The sequence below is a fragment of the Hordeum vulgare genome, chromosome 7H (assembly GCF_904849725.1).
Source record: "Hordeum vulgare subsp. vulgare chromosome 7H, MorexV3_pseudomolecules_assembly, whole genome shotgun sequence".
NCBI lineage: Eukaryota > Viridiplantae > Streptophyta > Magnoliopsida > Poales > Poaceae > Hordeum > Hordeum vulgare.
The window spans coordinates 624,412,701-624,426,490 of NC_058524.1; the positions used below are offsets into that span (position 1 = coordinate 624,412,701).

General features: G+C 42.3%; 1 protein-coding gene across 1 annotated transcript; it reads left to right on the forward strand.

Moving 5' to 3' along the window:
- The first annotated feature begins 11,959 nt into the window (after positions 1-11,959).
- LOC123412475 (pheromone receptor transcription activator-like) lies at positions 11,960-13,243 on the forward strand. Its single transcript, XM_045105422.1, has one exon. The coding sequence runs from the start codon at positions 12,042-12,044 to the stop codon at positions 13,191-13,193; it is 1,152 nt and encodes a 383-aa protein (XP_044961357.1). The 5' UTR covers positions 11,960-12,041; the 3' UTR covers positions 13,194-13,243.
- Positions 13,244-13,790: the final 547 nt, after the last annotated feature.

Here is a 13,790-nt window from a genome sequence, read left to right on the forward strand (position 1 = left end):
TTTTGGATGTTCTAAGTGCAAATGTTTTTTTTACAAATATTTACATTGCTTGTTTGGAATATTTATTTTATAATATATCGATACATGTGAATTTATTTGAGAAAATATTGCAACATCGTGGAATTTTTTTCTTATAAATAATTTTTAGCTAGTGTTCAAGGCAACCGTTGTTGTTTGGGTTGGGTTGAGGGGGGACGACTATTGGGTTGGGGGGCGGTGATGGTGGGCATCTTCATAACCCCCATCGAACAGTTCCAGCAGCCGGGCAGCATCGTCTTGTCAGGCCCCATGATGGTGTCAGCGCCTCGGCTGATAGCGCTATCGCTGGAGATCATGGGCTCGTCAGCACGTGGGCCGCCGGCAGGCCGAAGCGGATCGTGCAACCCAACAGAAGGTATGACGGGCCTCAGTGGGCCACCAAGGCCCGGCGCCACAACGCGGTGACTATTTCTACGCGAGAGCATGAAGACAGCGGCATCCAGTTGGATCAGGAAGGCACCGGCGGCTCTCTCTCCCGTTCCCCACCCTCTTCCTCCTCCGCGAGATCAAGCTTGTATGATCTGTAGCCATTAAAGACTATTATCGATCTGGTATCCTAACATCTTGGTATCAGAGACCAACCACCATCCTCTCCGCACGCCACTCTGGAGACTCGGCACTACACCCGCGCGTGGCAGATCTTCGTCGCCGCCATGGATCCGGCATTCAAGGAGTACCTCGACCAGATGCGCCAAGACGCCAAGGCCGACTCCACCTCCGTCCTCAAGCAGCTACAGATGCAGTCCTCTCATATCAATGATCTGCTCTGCTGGAAGCCCGATCTCGAAGCTCGCTTCTCCAAACTGGAGACAAACAACCTTCTGCCGCTGCTTCCCACGCGCGGCGACCTCCACGGGCCAAGTGGCCACGACGACGCTGATCTCACCGGGGGGAGCTCGTCGGTAACCGCTGTGTGGCGGCACTCCCGGTCACGGGTACGACTCCTCTGCCGCTTACCACTACCACACCTCCCTTTTCATCACCCATCCTCGCCTCCCTAGGCCAGACACCACCATCCATGAACTTCCCTGTGTTCGCGGGTGAGAACCCATAGCCCTGGAAGACGCTGTGCGAGCAGTACTTCCAGATGTTCGTGGTCCACGACACCTACCGTGTACCCATGGCCATCCTCAAATTCTCGGGCCCAGCGGGCAATTTGGCTGCAGTCGGTCCAGAAGAAATTGGCTGGGTTGGACCGGGAATCGTTTACCTCCCTCCTCTGTACACGGTTCGGCCGCGACAAGCATCGGATGCTTATCCGCCAGTTTTATGCCATCAAACAAACCACCACCATCGTCGATTTCATTGAACGCTTCGAATCTCTGATGAATCATTTGATATCCTACTCTGAAGCTACTCACCCGTATTTTTTCTTGACTCGTTGTGTGGAGGGATTGCGACCGGACATTCGTTCAGTGGTGCTCGTTCAGCGACCGCCGGACCTGGACACGTCGTGTTCACTTGCTCTGCTACAGGAGGAAGTTGCAGACAGTGAATCAACCTATGGGCGCTCCACCAGCCGCAACCAAGCCGTGTTTGCTCGTCAGTTCCGCATACATCACAAAACGAAACCAGTTTTTTCATCAAAGTCACACAACCCATTAACTACAATCAAACTGAAGACTACAAGACATACTAGACAATGCATTTTCCTTTACTTTGTTGCACATTTACATTCACGTGAAATTTCCCATTTCCACCTGAGAGCAAACCGTGCTTGTACGTAGAAAAAATTGAGCAAGTTTTGGACCGTCCTTGGGAGAAATGATACATACCGATGAATACCGTCTTTAATGTAGTGCTGTCAACTTCAAGTCCCTGTTGATCTATACTGAGACATATTTGACTCACCGTTGGCTACACACTAACTGTTGGACAAAAAGTTGACTTGTTATGCTTACTTTTGCTCATGAGGTGTGATTATTTTATAACATGTTAGAGCATGGTTAATAGTATAGCCAACTGCTGGCTATGAGCAGTCTTATAGCCCACCTTACAGCTAGATTGTACAATAGTTAGCTATAAAAGAGTACTACTTTTATCAAATATGGCCCACGTTTCATTCTCACAAAACATCTAGGAGCACGTGCTAGAGCTGGCTCTTCACGAATAGCCCGCTTCCCTTCTCTCTCCTCTTCTCTCTAATTCAACTTAGCAAAAATATAATATTTTAATTCTTACAGCTCGCTGACTGTACCTTATTGTACTTGTTCTTATATGTCTTGGTAAATGATCACAAAAAGGTAGAGATAACTTCCAGTGGCGGAGCCAGCGCCCGGCGTCCCTGGGCACTTGCCCGGCTGACTACTGGACAATCTACGATGCCAGTCACAGCGGGACAAATCCTCCTTCACTTCGTGGTTTACCCGGGCAAATTGTATTGGGCCTCCTTAAGTACCGACCTTTGATAATTAAACTAGGCGGCGTCTTAGGCATGATCGAAGTTTAGCAGTCACAGCCCAATTAACTTCCAACGCAATTATTCGAGAAGGAACACGACTAAAAAGATAGAATGAGCAGGAGCACAGCAGTCACATCGCCGTTTCTTCAAAAATAAAGTAGTAGCATATCTGTGGAGATGGACTGGCCTAAGCGCACGGCCGGCGGGGATTCTTCCCAAGAACGGCTTGCATCCTCGGCTGTTTGTCCCCTCCTTTGTAATTTGGTATAATTTTCAATTAGATTGGGGATTGTTAGACTTAAACCTAAATTCTGAGGTCATGCCGTGGGGAATTGTCCATTGGGGATGATCACTACTTTATGAGGCTAGTCTTTGATTTAGGGATTTATTCTAGATAGTTGAATGTAAACTTTAAATTTTATATATTTTTTTATAAGGAGGAAACGAGCCCCGGCCTCTGCATCAATCGATGCATGCAACCATCTTATTAAAGATAAAATAAACAGCGTGTGATGTCCACGAAGCTCCATGCTCGACATCTCGAGGTATAAAATAAGACGAAAATTAAATTGAAAAAAACTGCCACATCCGACGTGCGTAAAAGTAGACTACGATGCCTATACACCTAGCCTATTATTAGCACGTCATCCAAATCGGTTGAAGATAACCCGTGCGACCATCTCCCATCGGTTGCACCCAATATCCATACGCCCCCTGGAGTCCACATGACTGAGTAACGACCACGTACGGATCCAAGATGTTGCTCTGAATTTTATATTATTAAATCTCACTTCCGTATTAATGTGAATTTGTGGTACAAAAGCTTGATTATATTATAATTGTTGTGTATATGAATACCTGTTTTTTTTAGATTAGACACTAAGGTCATCTACAAGGGGGGAATCGTTGTAGGGCGCGAGGATTGATTTCATGGTCAAATATGATCGGTATTAATCTGTAATTGAGATAATCACGTTTACTGCCTCCCTCGGTAGAAACCCCATCCTGTAACCAAATCTCTGGTTGAAGACGGCTCTAGGCTTAAACTTGCCCAGGCTCCATACAAGTTCTGGCTCCGCCACTGATAACTTCAGTTTTGTTTGATAGTATCAGGGTACAAGATCATTTCCTGTTATTCATGGAGCATGGGAAGGTATGATCTACACATATAAATTGTTACTCTTTGCACTGATTCTCATCTTGTTGAGTATTAAATTATTGGCAAGTAGTTTGATTAGATAGTTCTTAGTACTGTACCCAGTCACAAAATTTTATTTTATCCCCAAGAATAAGTTAGAGTATAAAAATGAAATCAGAAATTAGCGTGGATATTGTTTGGCAGGGCATATTGTTGTACATCTATGCCTGCCTGCACTATGCACCATTTCATTCAGACAGATAGTATGTAACATAAATGTATTGTAACATCCATAAATAACAAGGTACCTGAAAGGACATGCATACTATTGACTTAAAGGTTGTGAAGTATTTGGAGTTTCCCCAAATATAAATAAAGGTTCAAAGTTACAGTGGAAGCCATCATCCACTCAAACTGCAACGAGTTGACTGGGGAAACCGTCTTTGATATATAAGAGTTCCTTCCTACACCTACACCTATACCATAAAAAAATAAGGAGTATGAAAAAGTCACCTTCAGGTTAATATTCTGCAAAACCTTTGCTCCATTCTATTTAAATTACATATTATAACAAAACTTATTGATGTGTGTTTGGTTATGTCTTGCCTTGCTATTTGGACGCCACCAATGTCTGTTTATTGTCTTCCATGCAAATAAAAGGATCCAAATACCAAAGATGAAAGAGCACAACATCGAAAATGGTACAACTATTACCATGCCAAAGGTGACAGAACTGAAAAGGTAGGCGAGTGGAGCGGGAAGGGGATGGTGACCTTCTGGCTAGAATCTCTCTTTGACGTGTGTTGCACGTACAAACTTACTAGTATATATTTGTAAAGTTGACCGGCATTACAAAATGTTCATGTAATGTAAAAATTAATGTAAAAAGTTGACCGGCATTACTAAATATTCATGTAATGTAAAAAAATGTTTGCATAGTTTGTAGAATTTCTTCATAATATTCAAAAAATATTACGATATACGAGAGAGACTTGGGTAGCACCAATTGAAGAGAAGCTGGTCCAGCATCGTCTCAGATGGTTTGGACATATTCAACGGAGGCCATCGGAAGCGCCGGTGCATAGCGGACGAATAAAGCGTGCTGAGAATGTTAAGAGGGGTCATGGTACACCAAACTTGACATGGGAGGAGTCCGTTAAGAGAGACCTGAAGGTTTGGAATATCGACAAAGACTTAACCATGGACAGGGGTGCGTGAAAGTTAGCTATCCACGTTCCAGAGCCATGACTTGGTTTCGAGATCTTATGGGTTTCAACTCTAGCCTACCCCAACTTGTTTGGGACTGAAAGGCTTGGTTGTTGTTGTTGATTCAAAAAAAATTACCATACTTAAAAAATGTTCATGCATTTAAAAATAAGTTTATGACATTTTTAAAACAATGAATACAATGTTAAAATTTGTTTGTATAATCCTCAGAAAATGTTTTGTACCATCTTCAGAAAATGATATTTGAAAAAAAAATGTATGTGTCACTTCAAAACTGTTTGCATTACTTAAAACAATTCATGGCATTAATTTATAATGTTCATTGCATGTTTAGAAAAATGTTCACATTGTATTTTGAAGATGTTTAATGTGCATTTGACAAATGTTAAATGTGTATTTAAAAAAATAATAATTTGTGTTTGGAAAAGGTTTAACGTGTATCCAAATATGTTCAACATGTAAATGAAAATTTCAATGTCTACTTAAATAAAGTTGACGTCTATTTGAAAAATGCAAAAATAGAAAAGAAACACATACAATTCAAAAGAAAACTGAAAAGAAAACTCATGTAAACCAATGGGTAAAACACAGGAAAAAATACCGAAATGAAACACCGAAAAACATAAAGGAAAAATAATAATCAATCAAAACGTTCTAAAAACAAGTCTGTATTGGTCAGTACAATCTTGGCAAATCCGGACCATTGGGCCCACCCACTAAGGTGGCCATAGGCGAGCTTAAATTATCTCGCATGTAACGAGATATAGCCTTTGTTCATTTGTACAGGTCTATTTTTAAGTTGTTTACTAGAAACCAACTAAAAGATTGCCTACTGTGAAAATTTAAAAGTTGCTGCCAAATTTTATTAATTTTCAACGTCTTGAAAATATTAAAGAATTTTAGTTAATGCTTAAAGTTTGAAAACAATTCATGGATTTTAAGAACGTTGGCAACTTTATAGAAATATTCAGTAACTAAAAAAATGTTCATCAATTTATAAGATTTTGCAATTAAAAACAATTCATGGAATTTTAGAATGTTCACAGACGAAAAAAACATGGTTTCTACAAATAACATTAGCAAATTTAGAACTTCCGTGAGTCTGTAAAAACTCAACCTGAATGGTCCAGCATGCATGCCTCTTCGATGAGTTCCAGTAGACCAACATTGTTTGAAACCTCCCTTGCAACGTAACATGTAGATATCACATGCTTTATGTGTTCACAATACAAGAACACACTATACAAAAATAATTATTCGTTACAATATTCTCTTATGCTATGTATGTCATTCGGAGAAGCTTAAAACATATTATACAATGAATCAGCTCTTAGTCTAACAAGCAATGTTTGCATGCTCATAAATTAATGGGATGGTTAAAATTAAAATAGAATATATGTAGCTAAGAGATGGCTCTTCTTTGCCGAGAGACCATCTCTTAGGTAAGAAATGGCAAGCCTTTTTCCCCCTCCACAACAATGATCTTAAGTGACATTGAGAAGATAGCACCATTGCACACGTCCTACGGTAGCTAGATCTTAGGGCCGATGCATGATGCATTGATGATGGCCCACGTGACTCGAAACGACAATAGATGTATCATTGGCCTGCCATTGTTGGTACCGACATGCCGGAGTACTACTGGTGAAATATTATATTTTAGGGTTATATTTTCAATATTTATGTAAAATAATAATTAAAAAAATACCCCCCCCCCCACACACACACACAAATGAGAGGGTGGGTACTTTGCTTGAGTCCGTCTATTGGCCCCACAACCACCCGAAATCAGAAGGGAATACCTTGCGTTTGTACACCGCCTAACCAAAGTGTGCCATCAAGTATTTATAATGAGCCATAGAGAAAGGAGTCCATTTGTTCGTGTTAGAGCAAGTACAATAGTATAGCCAGCTGCTGGCTATAAGACATTGTCATATCATCTATAGCCCATCTTATAGCCAATATGTACAATAGTTCATTGTAAAAGTGTACTACTTTTTGATTGTATGACTCATCTTTTATACTCACAAAATGCCTAGGAGCACGTGCTAGAGCTGGCTCTTAGCTAAGAGTCCGCTTACCTCCTCTCTCATCTTCTCTTTCCTCTAACTAAACAAAAAATATTAATTTATTCCTTATAGCCGGCTGACTCGTCTTTATTGCACTTGCTCTTAGACAAGCCTAGAATAATGTGTAACTATGGTCCGTGCCTGGAGCCATCCACCCTATATGGACAGGAAATCATGGAATACCTTGCTTTCTGTGTGGAGAAACACATCAATTTATTCATGCTAGTCACCAGACAGATGGATACATACCAAGATTCTTCCCCTCAAATTGACAAGTAGTATACCATGAATTATTAATGAGCCTTAGAAAAAGATAGTACCAATTTATTCATGTTTGTCGCCATTTTAGCTTGGATTAACGCGCAGATGGCTTCTTAATGGGAGCCGCCCATTTCTTATTGGTAGGAAGAACCTCGATTCTGTCCAGCTACCCAGCAGAAGAGTGTCATCAAGTAATAGTGAGCGATAGAGAAAGCCATCAAAATTTCAAGGACAAAAGACCATAAAGAATAAAAAAAGTTTATTTTACTACCCTGAAGAGAGTTGGTGGTTCACATAATCCCATGATCTTTATTTCTGTTCCCTTCACCCCCTAAACAATCCCATACCGGACAAAACGGATGGTTTGGCTTGCCTGATTGCTGACGTGGCAACATCCAAAGAGCGGTTTTGACCTGTGGGTGGGTCTCCCTCTTGAGGCTGGGGTGAGACACAGGAGCTCCTCCCCGAGCACCACGCCTGTCCCCGCCTCGCCGCCTCTGGCTGACACCGACGACCGTTGGAGTTCCAAGCCGCCTTCCCGAGCACCACGCCCGACCCCACTGCCTCTACCTGCCTGTCTCCCTCGCATATTTCTCATGTACAGGTCACGCCATCGCCACAAGGCCGTCGACCAACTGTCTTCACACGTTGCCGGACTCCAGATCCGACCAAAACCTGGATTTGGCCGCCACATCGCCTCCCCCTCCATGTGCATCGCATCAGCGCTATCGCTGCTGCCCTGCTACCTCCTACGCGAGCAGAGGGACGACCATGCCCGACAAATGGGCCGTCGCCGCCACAAATGGATCACGCGCATCGCATCAGCGCCACCGCTGCTGCTCTGCTACCTCCTAAGAGAGCACATGGACGAATGGGCCGCCACCGCCACAAGCTCGTCGTCGTGCCATCTTCACACCCCTGCCGGACCAGGACTAAATGGGGCCATCACCCCTGGATCTAACCGATCCCACGCCTCCCCGCGCCGCTGCTCAGCTACCTCCTGCACGAGGTGAGGGCGATGATGCCGACGGCTGGGTCACCGCCACCTAGCTCACGAGGGAAGCCCACCTGCGGGTCAAAACCGCCGTTGACCGTTGCCACTTCAGCACCCAGTCGAGTCAAACCACCCAGGGCTTGATTTTGTCCGGGTATGTGAACCACCAGCAATGCTACATCTATGTAAACTTACGTGAGCATTTTACGTAAAAGCTGATGTGTAGGTCATTAATTGAATCAACATTAGTGGTTGGGCCCCACCTCGGTTGAAATCAGGGGGCTGGTTTGTTAGAGATGAAAAGTTTACGTAGCCTTAAGTAGGACGTACGTAGGTCTAGCATTTTTGGTGAACCACCAGTTTTCTTCAGGGTAGTACTTACAAGAGACTTTTTTCAAAAGAATACTAAGTTTCATGAAGAAATGAAGCCGGAGGGACCTGGACCCACCTGCCCCCCTAAGGGCAGATGCCACAATTGAAAATAAGTCCTAGTGGCAATAATAAAATAGTTATTATTATATTTCTTGTTTCAAGATAATCATTTATTATCTGTGCTATAATTGTATTGAATGGAAACATAAATACATGTGCGGATACATAGACAAAATACTGTCCCTAGTAAGCCTCTAGTTGACTAGCTCGTTGATCAAAGATGGTTAAGGTTTCCTAGCCATAGGAAAATGTTGTCACTTGATAACGGTATCACATCATTAGGAGAATGATGTGATGGACAAGACCCAAACTATAAACGTAGCATGTGATTGTGTTATTTTGTTGCTACTATTTTCTGCATGTCAAGTATACATTCCTATGACCATGAGATCATGTAACTCACTGACACTGGAGGTATGCCTTGTGTTTATCAAACGTCGCAACGTTACTGGGTGACTATGAATTGCTCTATAGGTATCTCCGAAGGTGTCCGTTGAGTTAGCATGGATCAAGACTGGGATTTGTCACTTCGTATGACAGAGAGGTATCTCGGGGCCGACTCGGTAATACAACATCACAAACAAGCCTTGCAAGCAATGTGACTAAAGAGTTAGCCACGAGATCCTGTATTACGGAACGAGTAAAGAGACTTGCTGGTAACAAGATTGAAATAGGTATGGGGATACCGACGATCGAATCTCGGGCAAGTAACATACCGAAGGACAAGGGGAATGATATACGGGATTAAATGAATCCTTGACATAGAGGTTCAACCGATAAGATCTTCGCAGAATATGTAGGATCCAATATAGGCATCCAGGTCCCTCTATTGGATATCTACATAGTTCTCGAACCCGCGGGATCTGCACACTTAAGGTTTGGTGATGTTTCGGTATAGCTGAATTATTGATGTTGGTAACCGAAGGTTGTTTGGAGTCCCCGATGAGATCCCGGCTGTCACGAGGGTTTCCGGAATTGTCCGGAGACGAAGATTGATATATAGGAAGTATCCATTTGGCTTCCGAAAGGTTTTCGGACATTACCGGTAAAGTACCGGGAGTGAAGAATGGGTTCCGGAGTTCTACCGGGAGGGGCCACTCACCCGGGAGAAGACCAAAAGGGCCCCAAGGGTGGAGCACCAGCCCCTAGTGTGCTGGTGGCCAGCCCAAGAAGCCCTAGGTTGGCCGAAGTTGAAGAAAAGGCAAGGAGAGGGGCCAATCCGATTTTGGGAAGGAAAGACTCCTCCTTCCAAGTGGACTTGGAGCAGGACTCCTCCCTCTCCCCTTGCGCCAGCCGAAACCCTAGGGTTTTCCCTAGGGTGCCGCCCCTCCCTCCCACCTATATATAGTGGAGGTGAGAGAGGCTTTTAGCTCTCAAGCCAAGGTGCAACTCTCTCTCCCTCCACAACTTCGACACCCTATAGCTAGATTAGTCCGGCACGGCGAAGCCCTTCCGGAGTAGCTCCACCACCATCACCGTCATGCCGTCGCGTTGTCGAAGAATTCAGCTACCTCTTCGCCCCTCTTATTGGATCAAGAAGGCAGAGATCTTCGCCGAGCTGTACGTGTGCTGAACGCGGAGGTGCCGTCCGTTCGGTACTAAATCAGAATGGAGTTCGTGGGACGGATCGTGATTGGAACGCGAAGACGATCGACTACATCAACCGCGTTTCTTAACACTTCCCGCTTAGCGATCTACAAGGGTACGCGGATCCGATCTCCCTTCTCGTACATGATCAACATCATGATAGGTCTTTCGTGTGCGTAGAAAATTGTTTGTTTCGCATGCAACGTTACCCAACAGCCAAGGGGGAGCATGGCCTCCATAGAGGTCGTATATTTCTTCCTCCGCCTTTATATACTCCCGTAAACCTGAGAGATATTAAAAGATGTTTTTACGCCGCGCATCTCTCTGCTCCATGAAGATCCAATTTGAAGGTCTTTTCAGGTACTCTGCCAAGGGGGAATTCATCACAGTGATCATTTACATGAACATTGCTGCGAGTATGTTTTTGTGTAAGTCGTCCTTTTTGAACTATGGGAACATAATGATTTTTCCTTTATAATATGACATCAGCCCACATCCTAATAAGTTGGATGAAACATTTTTTTTCTTATAATGGTAATGGTGAATAATTATTTCACTTAAATGTAATTCAATGATTATAAAATTTTAGCCTATTAAATAGACGGTCGGATGTTTATGATTTTTGAGAGATTTTTTAGATTTTTTATCGTTTTTTGGTGAGCCGTCAATTTTACCTGAACATTTCTGATATTGTGTTCATGTGTGACTAGTCCTTTTTTTACTATGGGAACAAAACATTTTTTCCATTGTAATATGGCATCAACCCACGTCCTAATAAGTTGGCATCAGCCCACATCCTAATAAGTTGGCTGGAACATCTTTTGTTTTTCTTACAATGGCAATGATGGGTAATTATTTCATTTAAAAGTAATCTAATGATTATAAAATTTCAGCCTATTAAATAGATGGTCGGGTGTTTTTTATTTTTGAGAGATTTTCTAGCATTTCTATCTTTTTCTGGTGAGCCCGTCAATTATTTTAATATATAATAGATTAGGTTGTGTTGCCTCCTTCCAGAAATAGCCTTGTACACATTATTATATGGGCCGAAATAAACTAGAGCCCAAGATATACATGTGTAATCAATAAAAAAGACATCTTCACGGGAACTAGGCTTACCAAGGTGGCAGCTCAATGCCCAGAGCAACATATGTGTTATACCATGACTCACCAAATGTCCCGGTATTTTCTAGTTACTCTTAGTGTATCTTTCCTAGTTGGTATCTCAATTTCCAAGTTAAGGCCCAAAGCAAGGTCCATGTTATACTGGCTATATGCATTAAAGGATGACCACTTCTACATTAGTTAATTCCTAGTACAGGATATGGATGTAATCAATGTGATTGCTTATATATTAGGATGTAATCAATGTTATCAACAAAGGATTTGGATTGTTATCAACCTAATAAGTTTGACCGCAATTATTTTTGTATATTAGAGTAAAACATAGTTGGGTATAACTCCCATTAGTACTTCTAGATAAGGATATGGATGTGGTCAAATAGCAATCATTTAATGTTTCTATTTTTACAAGTGTTAATAGTTCTATATATGGATGTGAATACTTACATCACAAGAAATACATATGAGTGGTTGAAAAGAAGGATGTGAATGCACTCACATTTGTAAATTTGGATGATAGTTAATAGTATCCATAAACTAACACTTTTTATGAGCTATGTATGTTAATTTTTACTAAAGAATTACATGGTCTTAGTACAGTCAAATAGCACTCCCATACAACCCTTTTGATTCTATATAAGGGGAGTACATCTTCTCATATCCTACACCAACATGTGGTTAGTCAACAGTACCTCTAAATCTCTAGTTTTCTATAAATCCTTTTGCTTCCTATTTGTAGTAGTTAGTTTCTTCCTCTTTGTCCACATTACTATGCCGAGGAAAGAGCGGCGGTCAGGTGTGGCATATATCCATAATGACAAAGACCGTGATCTCACTTTCTACAAGCGACGTGCTGGTTTGGTCAAGAGGGTGACTGACATCTCTGCCCTCACTAGGGCTAGGGTTGCAGTCGTCCTAGAGACAACCAATGGAAAGATGCACTCATTTGGGACGCCATTGGCCGATCCCATTGTTGATGCTTTCCTATTTGGAGATCCACCAACAGTCCCTTCCGCCGACGAGGCAACCATTGCTAGGATTGGGAGCCTACAAAATGAGGTGGCTCAGTTGGACATGGAGAACATGACCGAGGAAGACAAAAACCAGCTTTCCATCCTTCGTATGAAGAATATCCAAGAAGAGAATCCAGGTATGGTGGAAAATCTTGTCTTCACGAAGGAACAAGATCTCAATCTTGAAGATCTTAACAAGCTCTTCAATGAGCTCTGCTGGATCCAAAAAGACATTAGATGCCGGTTACCTCCATTGGATGGTCGTGAAGCCAAGACTAGTGGCACATGTGTGGCGCAAGATCTGCAACTACCAATTGTTCTTCCAGTGGATCATTTGGGTACTACTCATTCACAAGTGCAGTTATCGTGGCCTCACAATCTCTCACAATTCCAGCTCCCTTTAGATCCACTACCACCACAACAAGAAAAAACTTCAGCACCACTTTGTCCTATGCAGATACCACAAATATTCCATTCTGCACCACCATCCTTAGCTCCACACTTGGCTTCCCATGTCCACCAACCCATACCAAATCAGACACATGAGCAAACTCCACCAGAGGATTTGCATGTTCAGAAATATGAATGTCCTGGCAAGATAGTGCAACCACAACAAAATGATGCAAACTACGACTCAACTTCTGGGCAGAATTTGGAGGCCTCTCCACTATTGAGTTACTCAAGTGACAATGCCTTTTCTATTGATGGCCCATTTAACACTGAACAATGGGGTTATGCCCTGTCAGACCAGTCCTGCAACAATAGTTTCCTAGGGATGGATGCTTACTTAGGCTATAGTGGTACAGATCTAGGACAGTCTTCCATGGTAAATGGTGGATGGGTTGATGTGCCACCCTCTTCCACTCGACACGATATTGATGGTCTTATAGACTATGGAGAGCTTTTGTAGATGCCAGTTATAGCTTCCATTTGAGAGCTATATTGAAATAAAATATATTTGTTCCCAAATTCATTATCCTTTGGAAAAATTTCTTAATTAAGCTCTTTGAAAAAATATGCATGTTCAGTGTTCCAGGTCTTGATCCATGATGTTTTTTTCATAAGTATGACCTTTACACATATATTTCTCTCAGTGCCTACAATTTTTCAATCTTACGAATGTATTCAATCTTACGAATGAAGGAAGAGGAACATGTATTTACAACAATGCAGCTCTTAGAAACACTGTAAGGCAAACATTAGTGTGTCAACTAAAACCACGAGCCATGCACATTAAATAAATTAAAAGATAGCACAAGTCCAAACTTCAACTCGAGAGACTAGAATCCATTACTTTTTCTGGTTGCGTAACACTACCAAGAACAACTACTTTACCTCATATATGAATATGGTAAATCGAGGTTTTTTTAATAGACGTGAATATGCCTTATCAAGAAATTAGAACCATAGTAGAGATGTGAAGAGATGGTGGCCACCTATTGATCCATTTATACCACATATGCACCATTAACAACAATGAAAAGTATCGTGGACCTAGTTCTCTCCA